The sequence below is a fragment of the Pinus tabuliformis genome, chromosome 8, assembly GCF_031772625.1.
Source record: "Pinus tabuliformis cultivar Carrire ecotype Pingquan chromosome 8, CPIR1, whole genome shotgun sequence".
In the NCBI taxonomy this organism is placed as follows: domain Eukaryota; kingdom Viridiplantae; phylum Streptophyta; class Pinopsida; order Pinales; family Pinaceae; genus Pinus; species Pinus tabuliformis.
The window spans coordinates 1,609,603,937-1,609,618,316 of NC_142294.1; the positions used below are offsets into that span (position 1 = coordinate 1,609,603,937).

Below are 14,380 nucleotides of genomic sequence, written 5' to 3' on the forward strand. Positions count from 1 at the left end.
GATGTTACAGAGTGGTATCAGAGCATGGTTCACTCCTTAGACTGGGCACAATTTGTTGGTCATGCGTTCATATTGGTTGCATATGTGTTCCTTATGCTTGTAGCCCATGTACTTGTTGCATTTGCATGGTGTTCATCATGGTTGTAGTTATATCACCATGTGAAGGTTGATGTTGTTTTTGTGGAATGTGTCGTCATGAGTATATAATTGTATATGCATTTGTTATGCATGTCGCTGCATAGATGCTATTATGCATGCATTGTCATGGTTATAGTTATGCATGTATAATAGGTCAAAAATGCATTGTGAGGTCATTAGGTCATCATGATGATGTTGGTTGTTATGATGTTGATGTGTTGGATGAGATAGAGCAGAAGAAGTAGATCATCAAAGTGAAGTTTTAGCGTTGGACCTCAAAGCAAGAGCATGTCGTCATACATGTTTGTATGTTGGGCACACAGGTATGTAGGTTAAGGATTGTTATATGCATTATGTTTATGTGTATTCCTTTCATTATATTATTATTATGGTTAAATACATGATATATGCTAGTTGATTAGTGTAGTCATATGCACGTGTCAGATAGTCATGAATGATAGTAACCTATGGTTGTATGCTTTGCTATTTTTGTTGTTGTTGTTGTTGTATTTTTTGGTTATGTTTTGTGTTAGGTAACTTAATGATTAGGGTTATTACATTAAAATATTTATGTTCTATGTATCATACTAATTTCAGACGATCATGGTTACGACATTCAAGTCTGAGTTAATACATTGTGATATTATTTCATACTAATCTAGACCGACGATGCATATGTGATTGTCATGCATGAATAAAAATTTCTTATGAGCTTATGATGTGAACATGTTAGTTATTTATTGTTTTGGATATCAAGATCTTATTTGTGTTTGAGCTGATGTGTTGTGAAGTTATATCATGCTAACTAGATTGATTGTGTAGACAAGATAGCCTCCCATGAGACACATTAAGCTATGAGCTTGCTTATGTCATCTACTTTGTGCTTGACTGTTTGATTATGTCGTCTATTTGGTGTTTGAGTGTTTGGTGTCTATTATGTCATCTAATTGATTGATCTAACATGGCATGTTTATAATTTGTTTGAATGTTTGATTAATTGCATGATATGAGCATGTGTTCAAATGATGTTGTTTTAAAATGATTGTACTAACACATATGTGTTGAGGCAACTTATATGTACTTGAGTGTAACATTATGTATTATGACTGATGAATGTGAGTTGATTTTGATTATGACATGGTTGTTATACTTGGTGAAGGCTGATTTCCAAGTAATATATATGTTGCATTGATCTTTGGAACATGTGATTGGCATGCGTGAACAATTGTAGGAAACATGCTTGATATTAGCATGAAAAGGTAAGAGTTGATGTATTTATATAACTAACAGTTGGGTGATGTGACAACGCACAATAAGACACAATTGTAACTAGTAAAAAGGTAAAATAAAAGGAATTGGGCAAGAATTCCTTTGGCTATGTTTGGAAACCCTTATTTCAAATGAATGAGTGTTTTGCATACCAGAAGCCTTCTTAACCTTGATTTTGTTTGACATTATGTAGATATGTGCTATAGTTATGAACATGTATTTGACAAGTACATCAACTAGTTTCTAGTTATAGCTGGATCCATCAAAGGATTGGAGTCCCTTGAGAGATGGCTCAGATGTGTTCAACTACAAACAATGTGAATGGCACAACAAGGTAAGGTAACTAGTGTATTGTTATGTTTATTTATGCACTGGTAGTTACGTGTTTATGGTAGTACAATGTAGGGGATTGCATGGAAAGAGACTTCCATGAAATTCTGAAGAATGCTCAGGTTGAGATTTCCTTCAGAAGTAGTGGGAACCATGGGGATTGAGTCATGGTGTCTGTTTCTAGTTTTGTGCTTTCAATATTTTTGATTTGGTTGCGCTCGATTGCATCTTTGTTATGTCTAGTGCAAGGCCTTGCCACTTTATTTGTGGTGTCGTTTTGTTATTGGTTTTCATGATTTTCTATTGCTTTCTTCTTGGTATTTCCTTTTATGTTTTGAGAGTCTTGGGAATTGGTTGGGAAAGAGGAAATTTAATGGAGTTCGGGGAGAGTTTTGTGGTACCCAATAGGTGATGTAAGGCCTGGATGAAGCTTAGTGCATGTATAGGGGTAGATGAAGGAAAGTGTATGGAAACTAGTTGGATTGTTGGGTCCATTGAATTAAATGGATGGTGATAGGAAAATCATGAGAAGGGTAACTAAAAGGGTAAATTAAATGGATTTGAGGTTTCATATGTTCTCAATGTTGTGCATCCTGTGCATGGATAAAAGGAGTTATCTTAACCTTGGCCTTATGATATTTGGTAATTATGTTGTGGTCATGATTGCTTTATACTAATGTTTATATGAATATATATGTATGTATGTGTTATCTGACAGGGTCATCAGGGATCATTCTTGTGGGGGAATGATTGCTTATGCAGGTGAATGGCATGAAGAGGTTCTTGGTTCATGAGGAATCAAGTGGGAAGAGTGGTCATGAAAAATATATGAGGTCAATATCATGTGGATATGAATTGATATTATATGCTTGTATTATGCCTATGTTTATGTTATGACAGGTAAAGCTGAAGGATACCTTAGGGGAATGAAAAAATGTGCTTGTGGCATGCTAGGATAACCATGGATGACAAAGAGACACTAGAAGGTTTTCTGGTAGAGACAATGTGGTTTTGGATGTGCAATACTACTATTGTGCATATGTTGTATATGTTATACATGTTGTATCTATGATGTTGTGCGCATGCGGTGTTGTGTATATATAGTATGTGTACATGTGGTGTCATGTACATGTTGTGCATGTGGTACTGTGTACATGTCGTATTGTGTACACGTTGTACAAGTGGTGCGGTGTACATGTGGAATTGTGTATGTGTTGTGCACGTGGTGTTGTGTACATGTGATGCTATGCGCATGTTGTGTAGGTGGTGCAGTGTACAGGTGGTATATGTACATGTTGTACACATGGTACTATTGTACATGTGGTATTGTGTGCATGTCATACATGATGTGTTGCGGGAATGCAACACTATGTATGTGCATTGTGTATTCGCGGTATTGTGACATGTGTATTCGTTGCGTTGTACTTTGCGTACGTATTTGTGTTGTGTTGTACACAGGGTGTAGGTTGATGAGCCCCAAAAATGTACAATTATTTGGGCTCATTCAACCTCCTAATTTGGCTTAGTCCACCATTCTCATTTATTTATTGCATGTTTTTGATTATTTTTATGTTAATAGAGTGAATTTGGTTAGTCATTATGCCAACAAGTCTAATGGGTGCTTTGTGTAGCCTTTTTGGTCAACTTGGAGACAAAATGGAAGGTCTTAATGAGCACTTGGCAGCCAAATTCGTGGGAGAACAAGCTAGAGGATTTGTAGGAAGGTGTCCCCCTCATTTATGGGCCCTTACCTCGAATTCTCCACCATCAGCTCGGAGTTCAAGGGCCACCGAATCAATCAGCACAAGGGCAGCCAAGCAAGTCAAGTAGGACTGCTATTAACTACAAGTCTTGGGCAGCCAAGTCCCTAACTTTTAGGAGGACTGTTGGGTCCTCAAATTGTATAAATAAGAAGGCTTGGGGCCTCATTTAGGTTAGCTAGTTGGTAGCCAGTGTAGCCAATAGATAGTTAGTCATTTCATAGCCTTGTTGTAGTCATTTTGTAATTCGATTTGTAGGCAATAGATTAGCTTTGCTTTCAGCTCATGCTCAAGCTCTCCTTGTGGACAGTTTTGATGTAACTTTTCATTTCTTGATTAATAAAGATGGATCCAGCTTTGCACCAGCTCTAAATCTTTCATGGGAGGCTGTAGCTCTTGGGGTTGGGCCCATCTCAAGCGCCCAGTACCTCCCTTGTTTCTCTTTATGTGTGTTTGCTGCGTTCTTGAGAAAAAATCTGCTCTTTAGATTTAATTCATGCTTTGTTACTTAGGTTGCTTTTGATGGTTAAAGTAGTTTCTTATGTTTAAGATAGATTGCTAGGAGTTATTCATGCGTTTATATCTCTTTGATAATGTTTTGTTCAGAGGTTGTACGTGATTCTTTTCATGAATAAGGTTGCTGTCCACCGATTTCATTAACTTGTTAGATAGATCACATGATATTTCGATTGCATGCAAGATGTAGTTGGTTTGATCAAGTAACCACTATGCAGGGCATCTTCATCACCTCCTCGTTCATTTGAGCCTCGTTCAGATAAGCTCCTCCATCACCAAGTCTGTTCCCTCATCTCCCATCTTCTCTTTTGCCAAGTAACCTTACCTTCTTCCCCATTGTTGTCTCAACTACCTTCAAGCCAAGGCAACTTTCCACATCATCTCACCACTCCATCCATCAGTTCCTGGGTCACTTCAGACCCCCATCCTACCTCCATAACCATCCATGCATCTTCCATCAACCATCCATCCTCAAAAATCCAATTCGTAAACATCCTGTAGAAGAATTACAGAACATCCTGTAGAAACTTCCTGTAGAAGCCCCTGCAGACTTCCTGTAGAAGTTCATGAACACGGTTGCATGTCATCCAGACTTTGTGAAACTCTCAGAAAGAATACTGGGGATCCCTTAGACCCTCTCTGTACCATCCCAACCTTTCCCAAAGAATTTCATCCCTTGATCCATCCCTGCACAGTGGAAAACTAGTTAGAAGCACATGCATGATAATTTCAACAACTTAATAAAAAATACAAAAAGATGTTTTCTTCAGATAGTGATAACTTAGACACATGAATTTTACCTTCCTAGAAGTAATGGCATCTCTTTTCGTTGTTTGCATTCTTTCCTTTGCATCAGTAGGACTAGCTGGTAGAATTAGGGTTTGCTAGGGTTTGCTAGGGTTTGTGTTTCTTTTTGGCTTTCAGTTTCTTTTCGCAAGTAGATTAACTTCCTTTGAGTTAGCTTTCGTCCATCAGTTAAAAAAATTCTTCTAAGAGCCTATAGAAGTTGGCTTAAGCCCCTAGCGGACTTGTGCCAGCTGACTAAGTGACAGCTGCGGCAAGAGCTAGTACTTGTGCATACAACACCGTCGCTTCCAAGTTTGTTACGAACTACCGGGTTGATAAAATTAAAGAAGGGAGTTCCAGGAGTTGTAGCATTATTGCTACAATACTGGGGCTCACCATATTTTTGGCGCCGTTGCCGGGGAAGCGGCAGAGTATTGGTGATTGTTGCTATTCTTCTATTTTCTACTACAACTTTCTGCTAAGTAGTTTATTTCATTTCCATCCTGCAAAAGTAGCATAGACATTTCCTGCTTTCATAGATTAGCATTTCCTGCTTTCGTAGATTAGCATTTCAATTCCGCAATTTCATTTCTGCAAGCGTAGATTAGCCTTTCAATTTCGCAAGCGTAGCCTAGCATTTCATTCCTGCAATTTCATTTGAGCAAAATAGATTAGTCCTTCCCTGCTTTCATTTCAATTCCGCATTTTCATTTCAGCAAGATAGTTAGTTGCAGTTCAATCTATTTTAGTTTTGCAGGTAGAAGTAGAAAAAACAAAAAAAATCAACCAAAAATATTTCATTTCATGCTTTGTAGGAGTAGAAATAAGTTAGAAAAATGATTGCACAACACCCCCACTGCTTCACACAGCCAACGTTCTTCTTCGATGGCTGTGATGAAAGAACCCCTGGGTGGACATCAAGACATATCTGAAGAACCTCTAGGGGAGAAGAAGAAGAAACATTCCTCTGAAGCAAATGGCTACAAGCAGAAATGTTGGGAGCAGTCCCTTGTCCAAAGATGAATTTGCAAATCAGATCGAAGATTTCAAGAGTGATATGAGGCAGTTTCTTGCCATGCAACTAGATACCTTGCGGATCCAAAAGAAGCAAGAAGAAGCCAAGAGGGCTTTGGCCATTTTTTGTCCTAGGTGCACTAGAAAGCATCCTAGGAACGAATGTCCAATGCACCCTCTAGAAGTGTGTTTCATCTGTGAAGAATACCATCCTACAGATCAGTGCCCTTCCTTGCCCAGAATCAAAGCTACATATCAAAGAGCCAAGGGAGCCACTGAATCACTCTGTTATATGAACCAAAGGAGGCCACATGGACCCATACCCTACCAGCAGGAACTACAAGGGACACCCGAGACCTATTATGACCCTTACCAAGCCACCTTCATGCCTTCTTGGGGTCCCCCTGCTCATCCTTCTTGGTTCACACCTCCTCCTTATTCCTTCACAGATCCATATTATGCCCAACCAGCTGCTCATTCGTTTCACTCTTATGCTCAGCCACAACCTCAGTGGAATGCACCTTATCAGGAGTGGAGGCCCCAGTACAACTCTCATCCCGCTCATTTTCCTCCACCACCTGCTCATCCACAACCATCGCCTCCTCCTCCACCAAGGAAACCTCAAATGCCTACCCCACCACAATGCCATCCATCTCCATCTCAATTTCACACCTCCACTCAAATACCCGTACCATTTCCAAAGCCATACAATGGAGCAGCTCAACCCCATTGCAAATCTGAGGCACAACATGTGCAAATGATTCCTCGTGAGCCCAATGATCTTCACCAAAGCTCAGGAGGAGTGTTGCAAAAAAGAGAATCTATTGACAACATTGAAGGACCAAAAGCAAAAGAAGATTCCAAAGAGGAGATCAAAGAACCATGGGCTGCACTTAATGAAGAGAAGGGATCAGAATCAGAGATCGAGAGAGTTCCCTCATGGTTATCATCAGATCCTCCATGTATTCAAGAGAAAGATCAACAAAAAGAGGAAGATCAGAAGGTCATGATAGAAGGTGACATGAAGAATGATCCAAATCAGCAAGATGACCAAGGATATCAAAGCTATATTGAGATATGGTTTCAGAAGGTCACTAAGTTGCAGCAGTACTTTCTTCCTCAGCTTTGTTTGATCCCTTCAACGCCAGATCATTTGGTCTCTGAGATATGGGTACTTGTCCAAGCATGCATTTCGAGCCTTCACATCATTTTTTCTCTAATCTCGATGTGCACATGGCTCCATTGGAAGTATTCTTATACTTGAAAATGATTTTTTTTTTTCAAGTAGGGTAGGGTAGAAAAAAAAATGAAAATAAGAGAAAAATAAAAATCTAAGGTGAAAACCCCCTCGGAGGCGCCTTAGATTGGCTCATTGATTGAAAACCTCCATGAGGCGGTCAATGGGTTGGAAAGAAAAGAAAATAAAAGGGAATAAGATCCCTGGGTGAAAACCTTCCTTGGAGGCGCCCAGGGTAGGCAATTAGGGTGAAAACCTCCATGAGGCGCCCTAGTTGTTTTTCAAAAAAAAAAAGAGAAAAAGAAAAAAGAACAAATAAAACTAATTTCCATTGGCTAATTGCAGGTTGCAAGAAGGACATTGTAGGATAGGTGGATCACTCAAAACAAAGACAAAGGAGTTTTTGTGCCTTCTACAGGAAGTTTGGTATCTTCTACAGGAAGCTTACAAAAAAGCCAAATTGATCTCCGAGGAGGACTTGAAGGCTTGGAATATGTCCATGAGGCCTACCCACATCCATGTTTCCATTCCTCACCCCTTTTCCATCATTTTTTTTCATGTCATTATGCTTCTTTCCTCAAAACTGTGTCTTCTACAGGAAGCTCTGTATTTCTACAGGAAACATCCTGTAGAACCTTTGGACGAGCCAAATACAATTTCAAAAGTGAATCTAATGGTGGGAATCTGTTGATTAGGCCTACAAGCACTTGTGTGTCCATCCCTTTCCTTTCTCCATCATTCATCCACCTCATTGTGCTTCTCATTGTGCTTCTACAGGAACTTCCTGTAGAAATTGTGGGAAACTAGGCATGCATTTCAAAAAGTGGTTTGGCGAGCATGGTAGCTTCCTCAAGGGTTCAGAAGCCCTCATGCAATCTTCCAACTCCTCCTCCATCATCTCCATACCTGCATCACAGCCAAAATTCATTTTGTCATACCATGCAACCAAAATGCAAAGTGCCTTGAAGCAAAAACACATAGAGCAGAATTTGTTTATGCCATAACTTGAAAACCATGCATCCATTTGACAAACCGTTTTATGGGGAATTGTACAAGGTTGATGACAACATGCCTGAGCAGTTTCATGCAATTCCGGTGCACGGTTTCCAAGAAATCAGCCTCCATCACCATCAGCCATGTTTGCATTTTCTCCATAACCGTGCATCTGTTTCAAAACCTGTTTCATGGGGAGATTCACATGGGTGATAGTAGCCTACCCAAGCAGTTTCAACCGATTCCGATGCACGGTTTCCGAGAAATCGACCTCTGAAATCTTCAGTCATTTTCCATTTTTCTCGAAATCCGTGCATCCATTGATCACAAATTTGCTATGGGAGATGCATAATGATGGTAGGAACATGCTCCCCGAGTTTCAGATCAATCCGATCTACCGTTTGGGAGAAATGGCAAAAAGAAGTTCTGGTTTTGTGACCATGCAGCAGCAGCAGCTTGAACGGGCAGAGTTGAATGTGGAAATGATTGCATGCACTCAGATCCAGCCAGAGGACACCTGTACATGAAAAACACAATCAAAGATTAGCAGCCAAGCCACATGCAATCAGAAAAACTAAGCATGCAGCAGCAGAATCAGAGCATGCAGCAACAAGAAGCTTCACAAGCAGCCGTTTGATTTCAGGTACATGACTAAACCTTGTTCATCTGTTTGCATAGATCTAATCTAAAGCAATGAATGAATGAATGAGATGAGTGGATTCAGCCAAGAAGAGAGCCACGTTCAATTGCACTCAGCAAGGCAAAAATCACGCAGCATGATCAGTCATTCACGTGAGAAAAACACAGTTAGTGTCAGCTGCTTGAACTCCAGTGCAGCGGATCAAGAAGAAAACATACGGTTCATAAGTAGAACATGCAGTTCACAATAGCCTAACTGTCTGCATGGCCAACACATGTCTCTTCCACCTCACTCCAAAAATCACGCAGACATCACTGAGCGCTCGGCTGAAATCCAAAGACCGTTAGTCAACTTGCACTTGCATCATGTTCACTCAAAGAATACATCCTCTGCTTCCACAATCGGCTTAATCTATCGTCCTCCGCTGAGTTTCCTACCTATTTTCAAATTTCTCTAGTGCAGCGGGCTCACTCAAAGGCTGAATCACGCTCTACAGGCATTTCTACAGGATGTCGTCTATAGGAAAGGCAGAAAACAGCCCTGCAGAAAGAAAACGTGAGGAGCTTCTGTGGGTTGATGCTTCTGTTGGCTGACCACGGGATTTTTAGAAAAGTTCAAGCTCAAAACGAGGAGAAAGGAGGAGCATTAATTCTGAACTTTGGCATGCCTGCGCGGGACCTCTTGTTTCATTTCCACCACTAAATTATATGATGCAACCACCAGCTCAAGAACTTGTGGCCAGAGATTTGCATAACCATGCATGGACATTCAGACATATCTATCGTGGACAGCCCAAGAGGCATCTTCTAACAACAAGATGGGGTGTATTTGTGAGTGTGAAGAGACTTTTTGCTGGTGAATCTGTCCTTTTTTTTGTAAGGGATGAAAAATCACAACTACTTCTGCGTATAAGGCGTGCAAATCGGCAACAAGCAACTATGTCGTCATCTGTCCTGTCTAGTGACAGCATGCATATTGGTGTTCTTGCTGTAGCAGCGCATGCTGCTTCAAACCATAGCCCATTTACCGTTTTCTACAATCCAAGGGCAAGCCCTTCAGAGTTTGTCATTCCTCTGTCTAAGTACAACAAAGCAATCTATGGCACCCAGGTTTCACTTGGCATGCAGTTCAGGATGATGTTTGAAACTGAGGAATCAGGCGTGCGCAAATATATGGGTACCATTACAGGGATCAATGATCTTGATTCTATGAAATGGCCAAACTCACAGTGGCGTAATATCCAGGTTGGGTGGGATGAATCAACTGCTGGTGAAAGGCAGAATCGAGTTTCTATCTGGGAGATTGAGCCTGTTGCCACTCCATTTTTCATTTGTCCTCCGCCTTTCTTCAGGCCCAAGCGCCCACGGCAGCCAGGAATGCTGGGTGAAGAATCAGAAATAGAGAGTGCCATCAAGAGATCTTCACTGTGGTTTGGGGAGGAGACTGGTATTGTTAATTCTCAAAATCCTACAATGCCTGGTGTTGGTTTACTCCAATGGATGAACATGCATCAGAGACCTGATATAATAAACTCAGCCATCCAGCCAGATTACTATCGTCCTATGGCTGCTGCTACCTTACAAAAACTGGGGAGCAGTGACATAACCAAGCCTTTGAATTCAGCCCAACAGGCATTGCAGTCACATCAGTTACAATTCAGTATTCCACAGTCCCAACAGTCAGAATTGTATCAACCTCAAATTATGTGGCCACAACAGCAACACCACCTTTCCAATCAGCAACAGCAGCAGCAGCATCTGTATACTCAGCAGCAGGTGCCATCACAACAGCTGGATCAACACCATCTTCATATGCAACAGCAAAATCCTTCACAACAAGTGGAGCAACAACACAGTTCAAGAAGAAGGCACCCTCAGCCGCACAGACCAAAACAGCAGACTGTTTCTACAGGAAGACAGAGGACTGTTTCTACAGGAAGGCAGAGGACTGTTTCTACAGGAAGCCAGCGAACAGTTTCTACAGGAAAGTTTGAAAGGAGGGAAGCCAAAGGAGAAATCGGCCGAGATGCTAGCCAAGGAAGTCACCAGGGCCATCAAAGACAAGGGGAGAAATTTGGTTGCTCAGAGGATGAGCAACACTTTCAGTAGGGGGGTGGTGATGAGCCCCAAAAATGTACAATTATTTGGGCTCATTCAACCTCCTAATTTGGCTTAGTCCACCATTCTCATTTATTTATTGCATGTTTTTGATTATTTTTATGTTAATAGAGTGAATTTGGTTAGTCATTATGCCAACAAGTCTAATGGGTGCTTTGTGTAGCCTTTTTGGTCAACTTGGAGACAAAATGGAAGGTCTTAATGAGCACTTGGCAACCAAATTCGTGGGAGAACAAGCTAGAGGATTTGTAGGAAGGTGTCCCCCTCATTTATGGGCCCTTACCTCGAATTCTCCACCATCAGCTCGGAGTTCAAGGGCCACCGAATCAATCAGCACAAGGGCAGCCAAGCAAGTCAAGTAGGACTGCTGTTAACTACAAGTCTTGGGCAGCCAAGTCCCTAACTTTTAGGAGGACTGTTGGGTCCTCAAATTGTATAAATAAGAAGGCTTGGGGCCTCATTTTGGTTAGCTAGTTGGTAGCCAGTGTAGCCAATAGATAGTTAGTCATTTCATAGCCTTGTTGTAGTCATTTTGTAATTCGATTTGTAGGCAATAGATTAGCTTTGCTTTCAGCTCATGCTCAAGCTCTCCTTGTGGACAGTTTTGATGTAACTTTTCATTTCTTGATTAATAAAGATGGATCCAGCTTTGCACCAGCTCTAAATCTTTCATGGGAGGCTGTAGCTCTTGGGGTTGGGCCCATCTCAAGCGCCCAGTACCTCCCTTGTTTCTCTTTATGTGTGTTTGCTACGTTCTTGAGAAAAAATCTGCTCTTTAGATTTAATTCATGCTTTGTTACTTAGGTTGCTTTTGATGGTTAAAGTAGTTTCTTATGTTTAAGATAGATTGGTAGGAGTTATTCATGCGTTTATATCTCTTTGATAATGTTTTGTTCACAGGTTGTACGTGATTCTTTTCATGAATAAGGTTGCTGTCCACCGATTTCATTAACTTGTTAGATAGATCACATGATATTTCGATTGCATGCAAGATGTAGTTGGTTTGATCAAGTAACCACTATGCAGGGCATCTTCATCACCTCCTCGTTCATTTGAGCCTCGTTCAGATCAGCTCCTCCATCACCAAGTCTGTTCCCTCATCTCCCATCTTCTCTTTTGCCAAGTAACCTTACCTTCTTCCCCATTGTTGTCTCAACTACCTTCAAGCCAAGGCAGCTTTCCACATCATCTCACCACTCCATCCATCAGTTCCTGGGTCACTTCAGACCCCCATCCTACCTCCATAACCATCCATGCATCTTCCATCAACCATCCATCCTCAAAAATCCAATTCGTAAACATCCTGTAGAAGAATTACAGAACATCCTGTAGAAACTTCCTGTAGAAGCCCCTGCAGACTTCCTGTAGAAGTTCATGAACACGGTTGCATGTCATCCAGACTTTGTGAAACTCTCAGAAAGAATACTGGGGATCCCTTAGACCCTCTCTGTACCATCCCAACCTTTCCCAAAGCATTTCATCCCTTGATCCATCCCTGCACAGTGGAAAACTAGTTAGAAGCACATGCATGATAATTTCAACAACTTAATCAAAAATACAAAAAGATGTTTTCTTCAGATAGTGATAACTTAGACACATGCATTTTACCTTCCTAGAAGTAATGGCATCTCTTTTCGTTGTTTGCATTCTTTCCTTTGCATCAGTAGGACTAGCTGGTAGAATTAGGGTTTGCTAGGGTTTGCTAGGGTTTGTGTTTCTTTTTGGCTTTCAGTTTCTTTTCGCAAGTAGATTAACTTCCTTTGAGTTAGCTTTCATCCATCAGTTAAAAAGCTTCTTCTAAGAGCCTATAGAAGTTGGCTTAAGCCCCTAGCGGACTTGTGCCAGCTGACTAAGTGACAGCTGCGGCAAGAGCTAGTACTTGTGCATACAGCACCGTCGCTTCCAAGTTTGTTACGAACTACCGGGTTGATAAAATTAAAGAAGGGAGTTCCAGGAGTTGTAGCATTATTGCTACAATACTGGGGCTCACCATAGGTGTATGTATTGTGTTGTGGTGTACACTAGATGTAGGAGTATGCATTGTGTTGTGTTGTACACTGGGTGTAGGTGTATGTGTTTTATGTCAAGTGTAGGTTCATGTATTACATGTTGTTGTATGTCGTGTGTATTTATATGTGGGTCATTTACACTATGTGTATGTGTACATGGTTGAGGAAAAGGAATTGGGTGTTTTTCGGGTGTGGTGACCAATCCAGTGTGCATACATAATAAGATAAAAACTAAGGATTGATTAAAGGATAAGTATTAATATTTTATTTCGTTTGTATTAGGCATGTGATTTATGATTATGGTCTATGATGATTACATGTGATATATGATTCTAGTTTATGATGGTTACATGTGATTTATGATTTTGATCTATGATGGTTGTGTTTTGAGCTAAGTTGATGTGATATGCTTATACATGATGATTTGGTCAAAGATGATAGTTTGACTTATTGTGATAGGAAGCGAACATAATTGTAAATGTACCTTATTGACGAGCCACCAATGAGGTATGATTTGGAGTTATATCAATTTATTTTGAATCTAATATAAATTATGTGCTTGGTACAGGAAAGAAAGAAATGCCCGGTTGGGTGGTCGAAATTGATGACAAGAATTAGTAGCAACAGTGAAAGAAATTGGAATAGGTAGCAATATGTTGGTTAAGCACTTCAGGAGCAGGGCCATTGTGGGACACTGGTACCCAATAATTTCCATTTATTTCCATGAGCATGCTATGGCCGGTATGATGGTTTTGAGGCAGGTATATGCCTTGGTTTTTTGACCTTCCGATGCAAGGAAGCCTTGCCGAGGCATGGATCACTCGGGATAGGGGATGCCGAGGAACTTGGAAGGTGTGTGACTACACAAAAGAGGTGACTGAATTTCCTGAGCGACTGTGTAGTAGAGAAGGGAAGGTCGGGGATGGATTTTTTTTGGTCATTAGAATTATTAGATGGAACCAAATGCACATTGGGAGTGCGCCTTGGGAAAATGGGCCGGTAACTGTTCGCTGAGAGGACAATTGGCGTAGGACTGTAGTGCTGGATATTGGATGCAGCTTTGACTTTGTAGTGGATTTTGGACTTCCTGTGAAGGAGGTGAATCCTGGTATTACTTTGAGGGTGGAGGTGTGAGCCTATGGATTCCCTTGTTGCAGATGCAGGCATCATATCCTTTTATTTGTTGGTTGAGAAAATGTGCATATGTGTATATGTGTGTATTATTGTAAATACTGTATCGAGCTGGATTTATAAAGATCCATAGACAATATGATTATTTGCTGGGTGAATCAAATGTGTATGTGTGTATATGTTGTTATTATTGTAAATACCGTAATGAGTTGGGTTATAAATCTCCTGTAAATGATATGTTTGTCATGTTTTAGAAGATGGTCATTGTAAATACTACAATGAGCTATGTTATAAAGCTTCATAGGAAATATGTTTTGTTCTCAGTGGTTTTATGGTTTATAGGTGTCACTGAACACCGAGGACGGTGTTCCCCTAAGGGGGAGGGTTTTGCAATAGCCCTAGGTAAAAATTCATGTAAAAATATATAAGACCACGGTCAT

At 40.7% G+C, this 14,380-nt stretch overlaps 1 protein-coding gene across 1 annotated transcript in view; it reads left to right on the top strand.

Annotated features, from left to right (window-relative positions):
* Positions 1 to 14,380, top strand: part of LOC149242198 (auxin response factor 19-like) — a 103,341-nt gene that overhangs the window by 12,833 nt on the left and 76,128 nt on the right. The window contains exon 2 of the mRNA XM_089370790.1: positions 9,292 to 10,584. Coding sequence (XP_089226916.1) covers positions 9,292 to 10,584 — 1,293 coding nt within the window. The remainder of the gene's footprint in view (positions 1 to 9,291; positions 10,585 to 14,380) is intronic.